Source organism: Taudactylus pleione, unplaced genomic scaffold, assembly GCF_031769625.1.
Source record: "Taudactylus pleione unplaced genomic scaffold, aTauple2 ptg000314l, whole genome shotgun sequence".
Taxonomy (NCBI): Eukaryota; Metazoa; Chordata; class Amphibia; order Anura; family Myobatrachidae; genus Taudactylus; species Taudactylus pleione.
The window spans coordinates 10,561,413-10,585,066 of record NW_028284715.1 but is presented as its reverse complement, the minus strand read 5'-3'; the positions used below and the strand labels follow the sequence as shown (position 1 = coordinate 10,585,066).

The following is a 23,654-nucleotide window of genomic DNA, read 5'->3' as shown; positions in this document are numbered from 1 at the left end:
GCGTCAATACACACTCAGACCAGACATGCATTATCTATCCATTATACAGCCTAAGCTTTGGGCTAGGGCTGCACTGGTAATACGCCAACAATCAGGTCAGAAGCATAGTTTTACCTTAGAAAGGTTTGAATTCTCCAGTTAATCTATAACTATTTCAAGAAATGTGATCAGACTTTAATTCTCCATTTTCGTTTATATACTATGTACTCTATTAAATGCATAAGGGAATTACTGTAATATCAGTGCTCTGCTTAAAACAATCTTACAACACAGACTTAATTAGCAATCATCCATTGCTCGCCAAGTCCTAAACTTTGATAACGCTAAAAAGTCACATGAAGAAAAACAAAACAAAAACATTATTTTCTATTTCTACCAATCAGTTGTACATTTTCTAGCTTGATTAGAATTATTGTCCTGTTGCATGATCCAAGTTCGGCCAAGCTTCAGTTGACAGACAGATGCCCTCACGATTTCCTCTTTGACTCAATGACTGAGGTGTCAAGGTCCTATGGCTGTAAAACAACCCCAAATCATTACCCCTCCACCATTACCCGTGACTAGTGGCATTCGGTACTTGAGGTGACATTTCACCAAAAGTAGTATTGCATTAAATTCAAACAAACAAATACAATTTGGTCTTGCATGTCCAGAGGACATTGCTCATAAATCTCATGTTTCAATCACAAGTATTTCTGCACATCTAGTTTGTTGTGCTATGTTACATTTTGGAGAGAGGGGTACAGTAGGTCTCCTAGCTACTCATTTGTGAAAGCCATACTTGTACAAATGCTTTCTGCTGACGGAGTCATGGACTGGAACATTTGCTATGTTGATGGAGACCTGCAGATAACTGGATATACTCTAGCTTCCAGGGGGTCTTTGTTTTTTTCCAGAAATACATATACATTTTCATACAAACTACTGGCTCTAGGCTCCATGTAAATATATATTTAATAATGTTTTGGTCAAGCATGCACTGCAGCGCTGAGCTAAGCCTGCTATATGTATTAACCCCCAATGTGCTGTGCCTGGGGAACGTAAATGTATTAGCCAGTGGCAAGGCGCATCACTGCAGCCGGGAGGGCTTAGTCCCAGGGCTGCAGTGTAAAGGCCCCCATACACGGTGCGATTTGCTCACGATCCAGTCTCGTTTGCGATTTCCCTTGAAATACTGAACTCTCCCGGACATACGGTATTGTGCCCACACACGGTACAATTGTACAAACGACCATACAATATAGATGGGTCGTAAACGACTGCAGATCATAAACAATATATCGTTTGTAGCAAACAACCTCACGATTCTGGAATTTAAATAATGGGCGGAAAAGTGACAACATATCGTACATCATGCACACGCACGGAACGATGTCTGTCAAATCCTGTACGATAGGTCGAAAATTTACTGCATGTTCACTTGATCTACGATGACGTTACACGACGTCAGGGACGCGCATCGGCATCATGATCATCCCCACGAACTGCACTTTTTACATGATTGGTCGTTCCGATCGATCGAAAATGACCAAATCATGTAAAAAAATAATTTAAAAAAATCTGGTCTCTGGGGGCCTTAAGAGTGCCCTCCGCATTAGGCTGGTACACTGTATAGACAAGTTCCAGCACTGAAAGCGGAGGCTAGCATATTTAAAAGGTAAAGGAGTGTATGAGTTTTAAAATAAAAATGGATGCATTTAAGTTAATGTGGGGCTCTGTAGACGGGACTGCAGGGCTGTGTTAGCAAAGATCAGCAGATTGCACACGAAAATGTTTTAGTATATTTTCACATGATATTTTTAAACGCGCTGTGCACCATGTTTTGGAAAAGCATGTTTACATGTACTTACAGGATTGTATAAGAAATTGCCATCTTCTGTGACATAGGAAGTGAGATGGTAATTATCCTGACCTAGCAAAATGCCTAGTGTGAAATTACCAAGGGGTCTATTTACTAAGCAGTGTTAGGAGACAGAGTGAAAAGTGATAAGGTGCCAGCCAATCAGCTCCCAACTGTCATCTCACAGGCCGTGTTTGAAAAATGACATTTGGGAGCTGATTGGCCGGCGCTTTATCATTTTTCACTGCGTCTACTAACACTGCTTAGTAAATAGACCCCCAAGTCTGTGTTTAAAGCACTTTCTTTGAAATGCACGCCAGGGGTTATTACAGTATTATGGGAGGAATTGTGTTTTAGGCAAGCTGGTTTGGGTGGTAGATATATAAACAGAGAGGAAATTGTTCAGCTTCTTTGAAATGTAAGATGTATTTTTGTTTCTATTTTGTGAGATAGTTGTCTGATTGATAGAACATTCCTAGAGGTACAGTATATGGGATATTGTGTCATCTAACTATATAAAAGGGCTGATGTGGCTCTGTAGACTCTGTATCCTTTGAACATCAAGCATTGTACTTCTGTAACATCTTGTATGCTGTGAATTGTCACAAGCAGTTTTAGCGACGGGACTGGTCTCTCTCAAGACAATGAGCAATAAACATCTTGCCTTCAGACATCTGCATCTGCTGTATCCTGTGACCGCCAGAATAGCGCACAATACTATTCCGTTCTCCGGCTGTTCTGGATTGAGTCCGGTGTCTCCAAACGGAAACCTTCTACCAGCTACCCTGCAGAACTGGTCCAGAGTAAGGGAGCAGCGGGAATTAGCGTACACTACTCAAAGTGTTGCAGCTGCACCCGCACATACACAGAAGTAGGTTGTTCCAGGTGCCCAGTGGGAAGAATCAGTAACGGGAAGTCACTGATGGTGAGCGGGAGCCACCTAGAAGTGGTGCGGTAAGCCCACTAAAACACGAGTAACCGCCTTCTATTCCAAATCAGTGGACATAAATGTGTGAACGCCTGGCAGCGTATCTGCATGCATGTGTGTGCAGTCCCCAGAGATTATAGCGGGACGAAATACGTAGTCACCTCCTACATCTGAGACAGATAAGCTGAATATTTTCTTCTGCATTGTACCTATACATATCTATCACGGAAGTATTGTATGAAGATCCTTCAAGGAAAAGATTCCCACAAGGACACTGGATATCCCTTGAAGGACTTTGGACCTAAACAATAAGGTTTAGATTTGTATTACACCGTTTTGCACTGAAGGCGCTCACCCTTCACCTTACATTCAAGGATCATCAATAAAGAATAAAAAATATCATTTATTTGAAAAACTGAAGCAGCCACCCTCACTTATTTTGTTCATCTATAACCATTATATACATGGTTTACATTTTTTATGAGTCTTTAGGCACTGTATGGTTAGTTACGCCACATATACTTTTTTTTTTTTTCTGAGTAGTTTTTCTCTCAGTAGTACAGGGGTGGGTAAATAAGTGGCCGTCCAGCTGCTGTAGGACTACACGTCCCTGCATGCCCTGCTGGGATGCGTAGTTCAACAGCAACTGGAGGGCCGCTCATGGCCCACCAATGCTGTGGAATGGTGTTTGGGCATGGTCTTGCCTACTGATGAGCAGTAACAATGGCTTCTCTGAGACCAGGGCAGTGGCCTTTTCTCCTTGGCTCGACATTAATGCTTCAGACTGAAAAGCCAAAGGTTCTGCTTTTATACAGAGGCAGCATCACTACCTGCGATCATATAATGAACTGTATTTAATTAGCACTGGGCTGAAATTACCTTAGCTATTACTATGGGCGCAGCAAAGGTGTACTTAATTTTTAAATTTTTGTTAAATAACGGGTTTTACTTTTGTAATTCATCACATGAGATTAGATTTATCCAAATTTTAGATCTTCGTTCATTATATCCGGACATCTACAAACACAAATGTGAAAGCAAGAGGGACTTTTTTTTTTTTTTGGTCTCATAAATAATCAACAATAAAACAAAAAACAAAAAACAACTGTATATTGGAGGAGCGCTAAACATTTTCAACACACACATTTGTATATAATTCTTCACCTACAAACTGGATTGTTTTCCCACTAATGAGAGAGAAAATTAGACACAAATAGTTTCTGCATTTTTCTATTTAGAGATGTTCTCCTTTAAGGCAACATCCGGCCTTATGTGAGAACGGCGATGTGCAAATACGGCCTCCAGTTGATAGAAGATTTATACATTATATGAAGCTGGTGTCAGTCTGATCCATGTATAGAGGACATAGTGACACAGTTCTGCAGCCCATGTACAAGCAGAGTGGGGAAGACATGGGGACGTACTTCTGGCTCTCTCCTGAAATAGGACAACTTGCATGGTTCATGCTCTTTGCTTTACAGCAAATCTGCTGCCACAATTCCCATTAATTAAAATAGGTCTCTAAACCTCCTTATGACACCACACCCTGTCTAGTGAGGTTTTAGTAATAAGCTGCTAAGTAGCCTGTCATTAGAAAGTTCACAGGGCGATTGGCACAGGACTTAGATTAAGCGTGTAGTACACAATGTTCCCAGCAGTATTGAGGCTGCTGTATTCGGACACATTATTCAGTACGCACCAAGCTTGGATCGGACTTGTCAAACAACACGAAGCACCTGGCTGAAGCCAAATGGTCAGACTGTTACAGAAAGTGAGAATCAGAATTAAACTTATCCAACATTTATGAGAGTACAGCCTATTAATGCCCTAGGATCTAGTGCAGAGATGGGCACTAAGTGGCCCTCTAGCTGCTGTGGGACTACACATCCCAGTATACACCTGCCATAGTTTTGCTATCAGGACATGCTAAAACTGGGGCAGGGCATGCTGGGAGGTGTAGTTTAACAGCAGATGGAGGGTCACTTATTGCTCACCCCTGATCTAGTGACATCACTGAGGCACAATTTGTAATGATGACAGCATGTAATAAATGTGCATATTCACCATGCCAATCTATGAGACATGCGCCAGCCATCAGACAAAGCAAAACAATTTCAATAACTTAATCTACAGTATATAATAAGGCAGAATGGCATACCCATAGAAGGACTATATAATCTCGCTCTCTCTCTTACGGAAGAACTGGGGTTAGTGATCCCTGGGAGTATCAGGGCGGAGACTCGGAGGTCACCTAAAGCGACTGCAAAAAGGGGCGGTTCCATGGGCGTGTCTGGGAACGCTGCTGAGCTCCCACCTGCAGATCCAATGCCTCAGAGGCCATGTTTAGCTAGTTTTGAGGAGAATTGCTTGAGTAGACCCTAGGTCACAGGTTCTCAAACTCTGTCCTCAGGACCCCAAACAGTGCATGTTTTCTAGGTCTCCTCACGGAATCACAAGTGAAATAATTAGCTCCATCTGTGGATCTTTTAAAATGTGTCATCGAGTAATGACTACACCTGTACACCTGCTGGGTGACCTGGAAAACGTAACCTGTGCGGGGTCCTGGAGGACAGAGTTTGAGACCTAGGCTACCACAAATGTCAATGATGCATCGATGTTGGGAGGGTTTACGATCCCCATCACAAACATACAGACCACAGAGCCTGAAAGTGGAAGTCTTCACGCTCGTACACACCGCCAGCATAAAGGGAAGACTGAGATTAGCATTAGCAAATTCCCATAACCGCTACTGAGAGAGCGGCTGCGTTACCAACCATCTTTGAGCCTGGCCCCATATTGCAATGCAAAGGGTGGAAGTGTATTTTTTTGGGCTGCAGGGGGAATGACAATTTCCCATTAATAAGGAGTAGCACAACTTAAACTATTATTAATGCTTGTTCAAATCTCGCGTTTCCAAAAAAAAATAAGAGCACCAACAATTTGACTTTATTTGGGAGACATGAAAAGTGGAAATGTTGACAGGAGCTCTCGTCTGAAAACCTAAGTGTACAGCCAGCCCAGCTGGGTCTCTATCTGGATGGTTACACATACATACAGTAAGTATGGTTGATGTTGTGAGGAATGTGATCACCAGGTCCCGATGCAAAGTCCGCCCAGCGGCATTACGTACCTCCGGCCTTCGGTTCACTGGCGCCGAGCGTGGCTCTCATCACTTTCAAACTCTCGCTACTGTGCTGACTGATACTTCTCATGCAGAAATGCGTCATCCTCCAATACCATCAGCGAGGACGCCGGTTCATGGGCGCAGCCATCTTGCTTCTGCCATGTGATATTGGATCATCCAATCAGATCTAGCTCTCAGGTCTGCTGGAAAGCAGTCGCCAATCAGCGACAGGCACTGCCTATATAAACTCTTCATGGACGTTCATTCGGTACAACGACTTCTCAAGTCCTAGTATTTGGCTCCCGATACCTTCAAGTCTTGGACTTCCTAAGTATCTCCGTGTTCTTCTCCATTGTCTAAAGACGCTACTTTGGGTACAAACCCAAAGACGCTACTCTGGGTACCAACCCGAAGCACCTAAAGACACACACCTGCGCATTCCGTTAATATCTCCGTGACAGATCTCAGTGTACTACACCCGGAGTTCGACGCATATTTGTGTACTTAAAAGACCCACACTCATCGCAAGCCAAAGTCATCACAGTCTAGGTGGATATACCTCTCCACCTTTGACCTAGGATTCCAGTCTCGTCTTGCTGGGCAAATCCCCTTGACCCGGACTCAGAATTCCTGCATTTGTCTAGTGAGGATAAGTCCGTGTCATCTGATAGTGTCCTGCTTGTCATGGAGTTAATACACTAGCACCAGTCGTCCTATTCCAAGTACGCTGTTACCTTCGATTTACAGATTCTCAGAACTCACGTGCTAAAGTTATGTCCTTTCATTCTGGACTATTAGTTCTGCTTCTATTCATCATACTAACCAGTTCCCTGTTTCTCAATAAAACCCTGTATTCTTTACCATCAACTTGGGTTTTAACTTTATTTCTCCTATGAGGAAAAGCTATCTGAAACCTCTTCTGCTACCACGGTCCCAGCCCGCAGAGTCTGATTCATCACAGGAGTCCAACTTCCCTAGAGTGGTGACAGATGTGTAAGCCTCACGAGCCCGACCACATAATAATCTTCTGCAAGAAACTTCATATGTAGGATTACAGCTGGTCACCACCTTAGTTTAGCAGCGACACAATTAGCAGGTGTTAGACAACAACTCGATGCCTCAATCTTTGCTGCTGAATTTGAAAATGCCAAAGAAGTGACGATAATGTTTACAGTACAAGTATTACACATAAGGAAGCACAAATCTAAGAGCTGCCATAGTAACAAAGCAAATGATTACACTTCTATTATGTTCTGTATCTCCTAGGAAGGCAAAACAAACAGTTGGATTTGACCGTATAAATGTTAGAGAGAGACAGAGTCGGGGCTTTCCTGCTACAGTGATTGGTCTGGATATACAGAGTCGCCTCAAAACTTTTACTTTTAGTGTTTGGGGGGGGAGGTTAGGGTATTTACCTGCCCCTGTCAGGGTCTTGACCCCGTCAGGCACCCGCTGTTGGGATTTGGACAGTTTAGCCGCCGGCATTTCAATCCCATTCCACACCCGATCACCATAACATCAAGCAAAAGTCCCATTGGTTTTTTCCAGTGGTCACCTGATAAACTGGGAACAACCCCTACTATGGGCAGAGAATTGGGTATACTACAACTACTCTACCCCAATCCACACATGTCCAGCCCGGTCCTTACAGTAGAAGTAACATCTTCCCTCCAATGTCAAAACCATCTAACCAGGATAACTCACAAGCAGACCACAATGAAGCGCGGCTAGAACACAGAAGCAGGGGCACAAGGTCACAGAGGAAGAAGAAACAGCGTATGTACTACCCACCAGAGTCTTCCCTGCTCATAGCAAGTGTGGCCCACACACATACCCTGTCATATTACCAGCACACACAGTACACTGAGACATCTTCCAGACACAGATGTTTATGTATGATCTGTATGCAGGCGATGGATTACACTCGGGGATGAAGGGGAAAGGTACAATAAACACACAAGGTGCTGGAACCAGGCACATCTAGAAGATTTCCAGCTATGAGCTAATGTGTAACTACGCTCAGAGGAGACACAAAGGTCACTGTCACCATGTAACCAGGGGAGATTAGTGAGGCTGCAGATTGGGGAAAATGTGTAATAAGTAGCAGTGCAGCCTCCATGTGAGAAACACAGCAAGAGTAATAAAACGTAACACACACACACACACACACACAATGAAATTTTGACTTTAAAGACAGGTCACTATTAAAATGGTTACCATTAGTAATTATCCCCCCAATTTACTAAATACCTCCCTTCTTCTTGTGTAGTATAAACACCAACCTCTACCATGCGTTAGGGATGGACATCGGAAGCCCGGCATCAAATCATGAGATGCAACTAGCCGCCGCATCGCATCAATACGATAATATAACCACTGCGATGGTGATACTAGTGTTGGAAAGGGGGCGGAGCCTCATGGCACACCCCACCCCAGGCTACCCCTACACTGAGAGCAGATGCTGTGTGCATACACGGTATCTATTCTCCAGCTGCTCAGCCTCCTATAACCATCAAATTCCCTGTATTTGGTGAAAAAAGTACTCCCATCGAATCGGAAAAATCAATGGTTGCCAACCATTGGCTTCCGATGTCCATCCCTACCATGCGTACTATAAAAAGCCACTTCCCCATGCATAGTATAAATACTCACATACCTCAAAGGTAGTATATGTACGTACCATTTTTCCCATGCATAGTATAAAGATTCACCTCCCCCATGCAGAATATAAATACCCACCTTCCCCATGTGTACTATACGCACGTGTCCACCTTCCCCATGTGTACTATACGCACGTGTCCACCTTCCCCATGTGTACTATACGCACGTGTCCACCTTCCCCATGTGTACTATACATACCCACCTTCCCCATGTGTACTATACATACCCACCTTCCCCATGTGTACTATACATACCCACCTTCCCCATGTGTACTATACATACCCACCTTCCCCATGTGTACTATACATACCCACCTTCCCCATGTGTACTATACATACCCACCTTCCCCATGTGTACTATACATACCCACCTTCCCCATGTGTACTATACATACCCACCTTCCCCATGTGTACTATACATACCCACCTTCCCCATGTGTACTATACATACCCACCTTCCCCATGTGTACTATACATACCCACCTTCCCCATGTGTACTATACATACCCACCTTCCCCATGTGTACTATACATACCCACCTTCCCCATGTGTACTATACATACCCACCTTCCCCATGTGTACTATACATACCCACCTTCCCCATGTGTACTATACATACCCACCTTCCCCATGTGTACTATACATACCCACCTTCCCCATGTATACTATACATACCCACCTTCCCCATGTGTACTATACATACCCACCTTCCCCATGTGTACTATACATACCCACCTTCCCCATGTGTACTATACATACCCACCTTCCCCATGTGTACTATACATACCCACCTTCCCCATGTGTACTATACATACCCACCTTCCCCATGTGTACTATACATACCCACCTTCCCCATGTGTACTATACATACCCACCTTCCCCATATGTACTAAACATACCCACCCTCCCCATGTGTACAATACATACCCACCTTCCCCATGTGTAGTATAAATACCTCCCCTCACCTTGTGCAGTACATATACCCATGTTCCCCTTGTGTAGCATATATACCCATGTTCCCTTTGTGTAGCATATATACCCATGTTCCCTTTGTGTAGCATATATACCCATGTTCCCTTTGTGTAGCATATATACCCATGTTCCCTTTGTGTAGCATATATACCCATGTTCCCTTTGTGTAGCATATATACCCATGTTCCCTTTATGTAGCATATATACCTATGTAGTCTAGGTCTTTTCCAAGAAATAATGTGCATTTTTCCTATCCTGCCACTCCCTGTATAGCAGCGTATTCTAAGATAAGGCACTCCCTATACTTCCCTTACATCCCTTATCTAACACTGACCACTACAGGCTACTGATGTAGAGTTATGGCCAGAAGCGGTTACACTTACTGTATAGACAGAGCTCCCAATTTCTATATTTCCCATGGGTCTCATGCAGTGTGCAGCTGAACATAACGTGCTAGAATATGACAGCATATAGGAGTACTGCTCATGTTATAATGATAGCTTACAGTATAAACAAATTATAATCAGTTGTAATTAGCAAGAGAATCTGGAAACTCAGACTAAGGCAGTAAGCCCAACAGCTCGCAGCCAATGGTTTACATTTATCAAACTGGTTTCCCTGGTAACTGTGCGAGAAAGGGGGCGTTGCCCATCACAACCAGATTCTATTAACAGTTCAGAAAATAAGACAAAATGTCTGACTGATATGGATTGCTAAGGGCTACACTAAATATTCTGCAGTGTTACCTGCGAGACCGTTTCCCAAAATGCTTATCAGTATATTTATTATATGACCAAACCTCTGATTGGCTGGTCGCCCCTTTTGGCTACTTACTAAGAACTCTCTCTCGTGGAAAGTAAGGAAATACTGTATCACACTTTAGTTTGTGTAAGCCAACAAATTATATATCTGAAGCGATTCACGTCAAAATATTCCTGTCAGCCACATAATGTCCTAAATATTTATGAAATTACTTATTAATGCAAGATAAATTATTATTATTAAATATTTATGAAATAATAAAATAGACTGCCTTAACACGCTGGTCCCCTAAAGTCCTCTCCGGGGACCCTGGCTAGCACTGACCCCAGGAATGCCCACCGAGATCCACAGATCGGTACTGGCGTCGCGGCACTGGAGGGGTGACAGAGCGGCAGAGCAGACGTCCCTCGGACAGTCTGCTGCTGTGCGCTCTAGTTGAAGAAAAAAAAAAGATAAAACAAATCAAATCATAAAAATAATAGCCTAAGCAGCCCCCCTGCGTAATGGTGACCCGACTACGGCAGGGCACCAACGAAACTCAGGTGCTTCTGGCTCGGAGGCGGGGTATAGGGAGAGTGGACCAATGCATCCTGGGAGCTGAAAGCTTTTAACTGCGTGGTTGCCGGATTCAGTTCCATCACCTACACCCCCCAAGGTCTCCCTGTGGAGCCTATGGACCCTGAAGAAGAAACAACAGTTTATATATCATTTACCCCAAGAGAAAAAAAATAAAAAATCTCAATCATATATCTGCATACCATGCCTCTGACCTCACAGGCTCCTAGTATACTGAACGCTTGTATTATTTTGGATAATGGTTTAATCCTCCACTGGGTGTTTACAACAAATACTCTCTAATACTCAGGCTTTGTGTCCTAGGTAAGCACTCTTTTTCTAATTATCTAAAAGCTGGATGTTGTATCTAGCACTCTCTGATGGAGAGGGAGGAAATACTCCATGACACGTTAGCTGTGATAAACCTGTAGAGGAAAAGTACAGTGGACCTCATTTAGAGTCGGTCGAAGCGGCCGCACGGTCGTACGGGAAAAGGGGCCGGATATGCAAATGATTCCCTCGCAAGTTGCGTCCCTAAGTTCGGATCGGTTACTGGCCGACCAAGGGGAGGAAGCGGCCGGAAGACCAAAAAATACGCCCCCTTCTCGTACGCATTACACGTCATCTCCGGGCATATAAGGATTAATCGCGAGCATCGGTAACCATCGGAACTGGTCGTAGAGCTTAAGGTTGACCATACCCTCTCTTAAGCTCTGCGATCATGTCAGTGTAAAAACCTCCCATGTCACATGTGCCATGACGCTACTTTGTTAATTATGCACTCCCATAAACCGTATGCACTCCCATAAAACGTTGTTCGCATAATTAGGCACGCCTGCGTTCGGATCTCCACTCCCCCGTTTTCAAGCACCTTCCCCTGTTACCACCCACAAACACCTCTATCTGTCACTCAAACTACCGACCTGGCTGTGTTCAAGGAGAGAGAAATTTCTGATCGTAGCGGCTAGTTTGCGCACGCGCATTGCGAACTTTACGCATGCGCATTATAGCGAACATCGGTGGCGTACGACCGTGCGGCCGCTTCGACCGACTCTGAATGAGGTCCAGTATGTGTAAAAATATAGGATATGGCCACTTTAATGTTTGTATTGCTGAGCGCTCGTTCACACTTATACACATGGAAAACCTATAACAATGAATTAAAAGGAATGCCGTATTAAGGCGTTTTACCATAAGATTTATTGTACACAGCGTTACAGATATATAATGTACCAGCAGGAACGGCACAGCGGACTTCCATTTTGAAAGCGTTTTTTAGGCTAATTAATGTGGAAAAAGTGCAAACAAAAGCGCATCGGTGTGAACGAGCCCTAAAGAGACTGCTCTGCTGGTACATGAGCAAAGAACACGACAAGGACACAACACAGGTATATTACCAAGTAAATATAAAGTGCTCCCAACATACCAATCTTCCTCAGTGGATACTTCGGACATAGTACTGTGTCCCTTTTCCATTAGCATCTCGGAGCACTGGATATACCTTTCGCTTTCCGCCGTCTGCATGGCCTCCATTTTAGAGTGAGTGCCCCTGTTGAAGCCCTTCACCTCTTGCTCCTCCAAAGACTCCAACATGCGGATGACTTCCTTATTCACGCCCCTGCGCTTGGCTAGGACGAGTGGAGTGGCACCTTGGTGATTACTGCAATTCATACAGGAGTACATGCTTACTAAGGAATGTTTAATACACACACACACACACACACACACACACACACACACGGAGATGCAAGAGACCTTCACGTGGAGCGGTCGCCCATAGCGACCAATCAGATTATAGCTATCATTTCAGAGAATCTACTAAATAACTAGGAATCTGATTGGTTGCTAAGGGTAACCCCTCCACTTGTCCACTTCAGAAGGATTGATCAATCTCCCCCATCATCTGTAATTTAACACAGAGTGGTCTGGTTGAATGTTGTAATTACCGTCACTCCTCTCCCCGCAACTGTAATGGCAGAAGCCATCTTTCTTTTTAACAAAGTTGACCCATTCCCTACATGCAGTGAAGGCAGCCATTTTGTGGACCGAACTGATATTCACAATCAGCGAATATCAATTAATTCATAACTAGCGGCATCACTCAGGCGCCAGTATTCGTGACCAGTGGTGTGGCAAGTTCCCAATAAATTTGGAGGCTGCATCATCAGGTATCTTGGTTTAGCCCACAAAATGGCCGATTCTACTGTATTTACATCAAATGACTAACAAAAGCCCAGAAACTGGTTCAGTGGCTTATTTTAAAATGAAACACAATCGTAAAGGATGCACTGACCCTTAAATAGCTAGCGCTCTTACTGCCCGATTCAGAGCTGCACGCTAGTGCACAGCTGCGGCTACTTTGCACGCAGCGGCTGTGCGATATGCCAATAGCGCAGGAGGAGGTCTTGTGTAAATAGATGCCTTCTGTGATCGGCTGCTGCATCCGGATCACATCGGTCATCTGAGTAACCTTCAGGGCAGCCGGTGTTTTCACGCAGCTGAAGCCAGTGAAGCTGCATACAAGTACGCAGCCACTGGCTTCAGCAGGCCCAGGAAACAGGGCTGACACACCCCCATTTTTTGGGACACTACCTGACGCCGCACACACACTGCCCCTAAACGGCTTCAGCCACTCAATCAGGCTGCGGCGTCTGGTCACATAGAAGGAGATCAGCACATGGACAGTAAAAATCCTACACATGCGCAAATCTTCAAATATCGGAGTTCTACTCAAACCATGGGGTTTGGGTACAACTCTGAGTCAGGCCCTTAGCAAAATGTGGGTTTGACCAACCCAATCCTAGTCGAGTCCACTGCAGCCACAGGGCACAAGGCACTCACCAAATGTCAATTTTAAGTCCATTGGAGACAAGGAACTGAATGGTGTCAACGTGTCCACACAAGTGCAGGGCTGTGTTTCCCTGGTAATCTGTAGCCAGGAGATCCGCTCCAAACTTGTGCAAGAGTTGGCAGATGTCTACATTCCCCCTGGCCGCAGCCAGGTGAAGGCCGGTGCGGCCACGGCTGTCACGTATGTTGGGGTCAAAGCCACTTTCCAGCAGGCGCTTGGAATAATTGAAGTCTCCGTCAATGCACGCCTGCAGCAGGGGCACGTTGGTCTGGGAGGAATCGTTCACAAAAACATAGGACATGGCCGTATCTTGAAGTGCTACAATTTACAAGAATGGAGAAATCAAATCACAGAACATATCCAGCTATGATTAATACAATCATTGTCTCCTCCTACATAGGACATAAGAATGAGGATATAGATATGAGAGCTGGAGCCTCTATTATATAAAGTCATGGGATCTTTTACCTATCCAGGCAACTCAACAAAACAGAAAGAATAATCATTTATGGTGACGTTTTACATCCAGTCGCTATAAGGAAAGACATTACACAAGGTATTGCACAGAGGAATGTTGTATACACAGACATGATCACGTCCACCTGAAGTCACCTGGCCTCATTTAGAGCTGGGGTGTATATAATATAATATACTGTGCATGTGTACCAAAATCTGTCTGTATAATGTGTCATCTTGAAGTTTGGACCTCACCAGTGGCGGTCTTCGCCGTATCCCTGGGGGGGTCTGCTTGCTGCCCTGTAGTTCTGTGTCCAGCCGGCTTGTGCGCATGCTTTGGATCACCAACCCGCACATGCGCATAAATTAACAAGTATCCCAGGCTTCTAGTCACTGCATTGGCCACAGCCCCTAGAAGCCAGATAGGGCTGCCGTTATAGCAGAGGTGTGGCTTCCCATTGGAAGAGGTCTCTGCCAATTGCAATCCGGACTGGCAATTCACCCACCTATTCTATCCACATTAATACAACTTCAAACCGACCCTACTCTCACCCGTACTACCTACATTACTACATATTCATACCCTACTTCCACCTACCCTACTCAAACTAATACACCCATCCTACTTCCACCTACCCTACTCAAACTAATACACCCATCCTACTTCCACCTACCCTACTCACACTAATACACCCTCACACCTACCCTACTCACACTAATACACCCTCACACCTACCCTACTCACACTAATACACCCTCACACCTACCCTACTCACACTAATACACCCTCACACCTACCCTACTCACACTAATACACCCTCACACCTACCCTACTCACACTAATACACCCTCACACCTACCCTACTCACACTAATACACCCTCACACCTACCCTACTCACACTAATACACCCTCACACCTACCCTACTCACACTAATACACCCTCACACCTACCCTACTCCCACCTATACTACTCACACTAATACACCCTCACACCTACCCTACTCACACTAATACACCCTCACACCTACCCTACTCACACTAATACACCCTCACACCTACCCTACTCACACTAATACACCGTCACACCTACCCTACTCACACTAATACACCCTCACACCTACCCTACTCACACTAATACACCCTCACACCTACCCTACTCCCACCTACCCTACTCACACTAATACACCCTCACACCTACCCTACTCACACTAATACACCCTCACACCTACCCTACTCTCACCTATACTACTCACACTAATACACCCTCACACCTACCCTACTCACACTAATACACCCTCACACCTACCCTACTCACACTAATACACCCTCACACCTACCCTACTCACACTAATACACCCTCACACCTACCCTACTCACACTAATACACCCTCACACCTACCCTACTCCCACCTATACTACTCACACTAATACACCCTCACACCTACCCTACTCACACCTACCCTACTCACACTAATACACCCTCACACCTACCCTACTCACACTAATACACCCTCACACCTACCCTACTCACACTAATACACCCTCACACCTACCCTACTCACACTAATACACCCTCACACCTACCCTACTCACACTAATACACCCTCACACCTACCCTACCTCACACTAATACACCCTCACACCTACCCTACTCACACTAATACACCCTCACACCTACCCTACTCACACTAATACACCCTCACACCTACCCTACTCACACCTACCCTACTCACACTAATACACCCTCACACCTACCCTACTCACACTAATACACCCTCACACCTACCCTACTCACACTAATACACCCTCACACCTACCCTACTCACACCTACCCTACTCACACTAATACACCCTCACACCTACCCTACTCACACTAATACACCCTCACACCTACCCTACTCACACTAATACACCCTCACACCTACCCTACTCACACTAATACACCCTCACACCTACCCTACTCACACCTACCCTACTCACACTAATACACCCTCACACCTACACTACTCACACTAATACACCCTCACACCTTAACTACTCACACTAATACACCCTCACACCTATACTACTCATACTAATACACTCACACCTACCCTTCTCTCACCTACAGTCAGGTGCATAAATATTGGGACATTGACAGAATGTTCATATTTTGGCCTCTATTCACCACCACAATGGCTTTGAAATTAAACATACAAGATGTGATTTATCTGCAGACTTTCAGATTTAATTTGAGGGTAATTACATCCAAATCAGGTGAATCAGGTTATCAATTAAGCAGGTAAAAGGTCTGGAGTTGATTCTAGGTGTGACATTTGCATTTGGAATCAGTTGCTGTCAACTCTCAATATGAGATCCAAAGAGCTGTCACCATCAGTGAAGCAAGCCATCATTAGGCTACTCACACTAATACACTCTCACACCTACCCTACTCACACTAATAGACCCGCACACCTACCCTACTCACAGCTATACTACTCACGCTAATACACCCTCACACTAATACACCCTCACATCTATACTACTCACACTAATACACCTTCATACCTACCCTACTCTCACCTATACTACCCACAATTATGCTCCCTCACACCTACCCAACTCCCACCTATACTACTCACACTAAAGCAGAGAGCACACTGGAGCGATGTGTACCTGGATGATATGGCGTCCGACAGGTCGTATCCACGGTATACATCAGAATGATGAATTACCTTGCACGGTGCCGAATGCGATATGGTCCAGTTGGCCGTGCAGCACAACCGACTGGAAGATATCAAACGACCGCAGCAGTGCGCTGATTGGCCGTATACACTGAAAAATCTGGCCGATCTAGTTTTCTGACGAACCAGAACGACATATTGGGCAGATTTCTCTCTAGTGTGTACCTAGCTTCCAGTGATGTGCGGTGAGGTAAATGACTGGGGAGGTACTGACTAGTATCAGAGACAGATTTACACATACATATATGAGCCAGTGGGTACATGTGGGCATTATACAAAGGTGCAGCATTATATAGTGCTGGAAATTTGGTGAGTTTTGATCAGGGATGTGCAGAAAAAGTAGATAGTGGAGGAAGTGCCTCACCAGCCATACACTGTTACTCCAGAGTTTTGACTATAAAAATGATTAGAATAATACAAAGAAGATATTTATAATAGTTTTTCTAAGAATTTTATAGTAAAACTGGAGTATACTCAAGTATGACAGGAATGTCTCTGCCTCACCTGACCGCACATCACTGCTAGCTTTATACACCAATGCACTGACCCTACTCCCACCTATGCTTCCCACACATACCCTGCTCCCACCTATACTACTTATACTAATGCTTCCTCACACCTACAATACCCACACCTAACCTAATCCCACACCTGCAATACCCACACCTAACCTAATCCCACACCTGCACTACCCACACTAATACACACCTAACCTAACCCCACACCTGCACTACCCACACCTACAATACCCACACCTAACCTAATCCCACTTATACTACTCACACAAATGCTTCAAACTAATGCTTCCTCACACCAACCCTAATCCCACCTACCTTACGCACACATTGTACATGCTCACAATTGTCTCAATCTTCGTGTCTCAGTTCTGAAATCTTCCTATTAGAATGTAAGCTCTTACATGAAGAGGGTCCTCCCTACCCTATGTTTTCATGTCTGCATTAATTTTGTCTACATTTTACGTCCCCCCGATCTGGCTTTCCTTTCAACCATCTATCCCCATGTTAAATCAATCTTGCGGCAGAGGCTGACCTGCCACAGACTCAGTCGCACATTGATGTACAAATGTCACCAATCACAGTGGCCTGCGCACATTAGCAGAGCTGTTTTGTCACTTACAGTAGATTTTTGAGTATAGGAGGCACAAAAGCTGCTCGTCGCACACTTTACCATAGCTTTATCGCTCCCTAAATACTCATTCCTTTGAGCTTACCCTACTTCAGGGACGTTTTGAGAGAGGAGGGGGCCAGTTTGGGTCCCCTCCTCTCGGTCAGCGGCTCGCCGCAGCGCACGGTGCTGTAGATTCTGGCTTCATGCCAGAATCTACAGCGCATGCACGGGTCTCCGGGAAAATGGTGCCTACTTTCCCGGGGACATCTTTTCTACGTATGTGCAGATCACTGGGAAAATGGCCGCCGCCATTTTCCCAGTGAGTGTCTGCTGCTCTGCAGCGCCGATCCGGTGCAGCACTTCGGGAATCGGCAGAGAGGTAAATATAAGTACCTCTGGGTGCAGGGTGTGTGGTGTGGGCCCCCCTGGACCCAGGGGCCCGTGTGCACCGCACACCTTGCACCCATTATAAAGACGCCTATGCCCTACTTCCACTAGTACATACTCACAACAGTCCCAATCTCCATATAGCCACTCATTCCTCAGTTGTGCCCTACCCAATGAGATTGTTAGCTCTGTCATATGCTGATATGTCATATGCAGATGAACGATAAGTCACCCCCTCGGCGGTAACAGCTGAGACTCCCTTCCCCTACAGCCCTGTGTTACGCACTATCTTCGGGCTCCGTCCGGCAGCAGCAGCGATTTTTTTTTTTTTTTACAACAAACTTTATTTACAAACGGACAATCTGACACAGCTCAAGTCCTGCTTCCCCAGTGAGGAGAAGCAGATGCCGGCAGCTACAGGAGGCGATATCAGCGCTGGAGAAGTCAGCAGACGATAAGTGACATCTCCTCTAAGTAATACCTGGGACACTTAGCGCTGCCATAGGTGTTTATGGCAGCGCTAAGTGCCCCAGGTGCAGTGTGATATTAGCGCTGGCTGGCTACAGAAGCAGTATTTACAGGGATTTTCTATGTCTTTAGCGTTTTTCCCCCTTTTATAACTAGACCCGATTATCCCTCACTTATTATCCTTGTGGTCTACAATTCCCATATGAGAGAGACATCCTTATCAACGTACCCCCTTTATGGCATTAGGCCCTGAGACGACCGTTATGTGCTCGGGATATTTCAATAACGTGGACAATGCATTCAAGCATGCCCTTGTCTCCCCCATTCTTAAAAAAAAAAATCTACCCTTGAGCCTAACCTTCTTTCTAATGGTGCGTACACACTAGACGATATGCTCCCTGAGTGATATCGTCTAGTGTGTCCCTGGCAGGGTGTGCTCAATGTCGTTCATGACATTGAGCACACCCACTGAACGATCTCATTAACGATATCGTTCAGCGCCGGGCTCTCTCCCCCCTTCCCCAACATGCAGCAACCTGACAACATCGTCAGGTTGGCCTGCATGTTAACCCGATGAACGATAATGACGAACGACCCGCGGGAACGCGCGTCGTCGTAATCGTTCATGTGTTAAAAATGGACGACAAAGTGGATGACTGAACGATAACAATATCGTTCAGTTGTCCACTTTAATCGCCCAGTGTGTATGCACCATAGCTACTGACCCCTCTCTCTCCTCCCTTTTGCCTCCAAACTCCTTGAGCGGATTGGCTACAACTGCCTTCCCGCTTTTCTTTCATCCCACTCCCTCCTTGACCCTTTTCAGTCTGCCTTCTGTTCTCTCCACTCCATTCCACTGAAACTGCCCTCACGAAAGTCAGCAATGACCTCCTTGCTGCCAAATCCAAAGGCCACTTCTCTCTTCTCATTCTCCTTGATCTCTCTGCTGCTTTTGACACTGTGGACCACCCTCTCCTGCTGCATATCCTTCACTCTCTTGGTCTACATGACACTGCTCTCTCCTGGCTGCCGTCCTACCTCTCTGACTGATCTTTCTCAGTTTCCTCTCATGACTCCTCTTCCCCCCCCCCCCCACAGCCTCTTACAGTAGGTGTTCCCCAATGTTCTGTTCTTGGACCTCTCCTATTCTCCCTCTATACTTCCTCTCTAGGTGAACTCATCAGCTCTTTTGACCACCATTATCATCTCTATGCCGATGATACTCAAATCGACCTTTCCTCCCCTGATCTCTCCCCCTCTCTTCTGACTCGTATCTCCAACTGTCTCTCTGCTATCTCTTCCTGGTTGTCCCAGCGATTTCTTAAACTTAATATGTCTAAGACAGAGCTGATCGTCTTCCCACCCTCCCACATCACCTCACTTCCCACTATTTCTTTATCAATTGATGGAATAACCATCTCATCTTGTCCCAAGGTGCGCTGTCTTGGAGTTATCCTGGACTCATCCCTCTCCTTCAAACCACATATCCAGAACCTTTCACAGTCCTGTCGTTTCCATCTCAAAAATATTTCTAAGATCAGACCCTATCTCACCCAGGATGCTACTAAAACCCTCATACACTCACTGGTCATCTCCAGATTGGACTACTGTAACCTCCTCCTATCTGGCCTCCCCAAATCCCATCTCTCTCCTCTCCAGTCTATCCTTAATGCTGCTGCACGGCTTATCTTCCTCTCCAAACGCTCTCCACCTGCCTCCCATCTCCTACAAGCCCTCCACTGGCTCCCCTTCCCTTTTAGAACCCAATTTAAGGTTCTCACGCTCACTTACAAAGCCCTCACCCAATGTTCCCCCATATACATCTCTGATCTCATCTCCCTTCACTCTTTCCGCTCTCTTCGTTCAACTAATGCACGACGCCTTTCATGTCAGCTGATTACTTCCTCCCACTCCCATCTCCAAGATTTTGCCCACACTGCTCCCCACCTCTGGAACTCTCTCCCACTCCCCATCAGACTTTCCACCTCTTTGCAATCCTTCAAACGGGCTCTCAAGACCCACTACTTCATCAAAGCCTTCCAGCTATCATTCTAACTCCCTGCTACATGCTCCTTCCTCCCCATCTGCGTCAAACATGTTTGTCTTCCTCTCCCTTTTAGAAAGTAAGCTCTTATGAGCAGGGCCCTCTACCCTCTTGTGCTTCTCTCTACTTTAATTTAATCTACTTCTTACTCACCACTAGGGCACCTAACACTTGGCTGCTTATGTTCTGTTGCTTATCTGGGTGTTATGGTCACTAATGTAGCAATGTATATTATCCATGTCATGGTCCTGTATTGTACTGTTCTGTAAGTCGCTTGTCTACAACTTGTTTATGTACTTTGTAAGGCGCTGCGGAACACTTGTGGCACCATATAAATGATAATAATAATAAATAATAATCTCAGGCATCCCCGCGTTTGTGCATCTGGTGAGTGAATGTGTTTAGCGGATATCTGGTGTGTCAGCCATACAGATCCCTAGGCTTATAGATGGGTAATTCCAGCAGTGGGTAATAACTTTGGTCGATGCAAATAAGTTTAACATATCAAGGTCAAGGAAAGTCTCAGGTCATGTGCAGTCCCAGCTCCCATAAATGGGTAGCTTTGGTCAATGAAAGCCATGGACGTGAGTGGCTTGTATATACCAGCAGGAGCTCCAACTCATAAGTAGATGGTTTGAGCAATGTAAATGCATGCTAATTTTCCACTAGAAGAAAACAGAAAAAACTAATAATAAAATGAATAGAGCATTTCAATAATAAAGAAACTGAAGGGGAGATTTTTCAAATCTTGGAGAGATATAAAGTACCAACCAATCAGCTTCTATCTCTCCAATATTTGATAAATCTCCCCCTGAGCACTTCAAATTTTAATAACACTAAACTAACCGTATACAAAAAGGAGTAACCTTACCCTCCCTTGCAGCTGAGGGGAATTGATCCAGACTGTTATCCTGGTTCCTGTTTTGATACGACAGGCTGGGATCTAAAAGGTTTCTTTCCTTCCAGATCTGAAAGTAAAAAGTTTGAGTTTACATATTCTGGTCACCACACAAAAGCTTTGTAACACAACATAACCTATATAACATGTATATATGTATCTTAGATCACAGAGATATATACTATAGGGCGCATTTACAGTTGGAGGCACAAAGGAAATGAAGTGTATATGAGTAGTCAGGTGCAGGTCAAGGTGTAGCTCGATGGTATTTGTAAGTGCTAAATTACATTACCCCCAACTCTGGGTGTTGCTCTGTCCTGCTCATGCTTCATCACTTGATGAAGACAAAACTGAAGGGAAAATGCCCCAAGAACAAGCAGGAACTGAAGACATTTGCAGTAGAGGCCTTGCAGAGCATCACCAGGGATGAAACCCAGCGTCTGGTGATGTCTAAGCGTTCCAGACTTCAGGCTGTAATTGCCTGCAAAGGATTTGCAACAAAGTATTAAAAAGTGAAAGTTAGATTTATGGAGCATACACACGGTCAGATTGTCAGATGAACGATTGAACGATTTGAACGATTTTACCAAAGTTTTGAACGATTAAACGATTTTTGACTGCATTAAAATGAATGGAATCGTCCAAGTCTGACTGCAAACACATCAGATATCGTTATCTGACAAACGGGAGCGCATTGTAGATCGTCCATCGTTCAGGCATGTCAGATATGTCAGATTTTCCTTCAGATATGAACGACTGAACGATTTTTAAATCGTTATCGTTCATATCTGAAGGAAAAATCTGACAGTGTGTGTATGCACCATAAGGATTGTTTAGTTTGTCCCATTACTTTTGGCCCCTTAAAAAGTGGAGGCACATATAGAAACCGTTGTAATTCCTACACCGTTCACCTGATTTGGATGCAATTACCCTCAAATTAAATCTGAAAGTCTGCAGTTAAAGCACATCTTGTTTGTTTCATTTCAAAGCCATTGTGGTGGTGAATAGAGGCCAAAATATGGAAATTCTGTCAATGTCCCAATATTTATGCACCTGACTGTATGTATACAAACTAAAATACAATTGCTATCGGTGCCATCACCAACACTGCAAATCTGTGTGTATCTAACAAATAACAGCATGGGCATATTGTTCATATTCTAATCAAAACATTGAAGTCCAATCTCAAGGGACCAGAATTTCTGCAAATAAATAACAGACATGCATTAAGCTCTAGATTAGTGATGCTTTTAAACCATCGGCAATAAACTATCAATGGTTGAGCTATTGATGGCTGGGTACTGCACATTTGTAGACCTACACCATCAGGCTGCAACCCATGCTCCTAAACATCGGGCTATCTGTGCCAATAGTGCAGCATCAGTGGCCCACCACTGATGGCAAAACAACTAGTCATCATCAATTAGCTGCACCCAGTGACCTGATATAACATATATGCACAGGACCTCTATATTCCCCATTAGCTGCACCCAGTGACCCGATATGTAACATATATGCACAGGACCTCTATACAGTGCATCTGGAAAGTATTCACAGCGCTTCACTTTTTCCACATTTTGTTATGTTACAGCCTTATTCCAAAATGGAATAAATTCATTTTTGTCCTCAAAATTCTACACACAATACCCCATAATGACAACGTGTAAAAAGTTTTTTTTTGCAAATTTAATTAAAAAAAACAAACAAAAAAAAAAACAAAAGAAATCACATGTACATAGGTATTCACAGCCTTTGCCATGAAGCTCAAAATTGAGCTCAGGTGCATCCTGTTTCCACTGATCATCCTTGAGATGTTCCTACAGATTAATTGGAGTCTACCTGTGGTAAATTCAGTT

At 44.6% G+C, this 23,654-nt stretch overlaps 1 protein-coding gene across 3 annotated transcripts in view; it reads right to left on the bottom strand.

Moving 5' to 3' along the window:
• Positions 1 to 23,654, bottom strand: part of ANKRD46 (ankyrin repeat domain 46) — a 30,524-nt gene that overhangs the window by 4,900 nt on the left and 1,970 nt on the right. For 2 of the 3 annotated variants that reach the window (XM_088442681.1, XM_088442680.1), the window contains exons 2-4: positions 21,772 to 21,868; positions 13,683 to 14,010; positions 12,268 to 12,501 (exon numbers count right to left, since the gene is read on the bottom strand). In XM_088442681.1, the coding sequence (XP_088298807.1) occupies positions 12,268 to 12,501; positions 13,683 to 13,993 (545 nt within the window). In that variant the 5' untranslated portion in view covers positions 13,994 to 14,010; positions 21,772 to 21,868. Of the gene's footprint in view, positions 1 to 12,267; positions 12,502 to 13,682; positions 14,011 to 21,771; positions 21,869 to 22,090; positions 22,280 to 23,654 lie in introns of all 3 variants that reach the window. The other variant, XM_088442679.1, reaches the window with a different exon arrangement.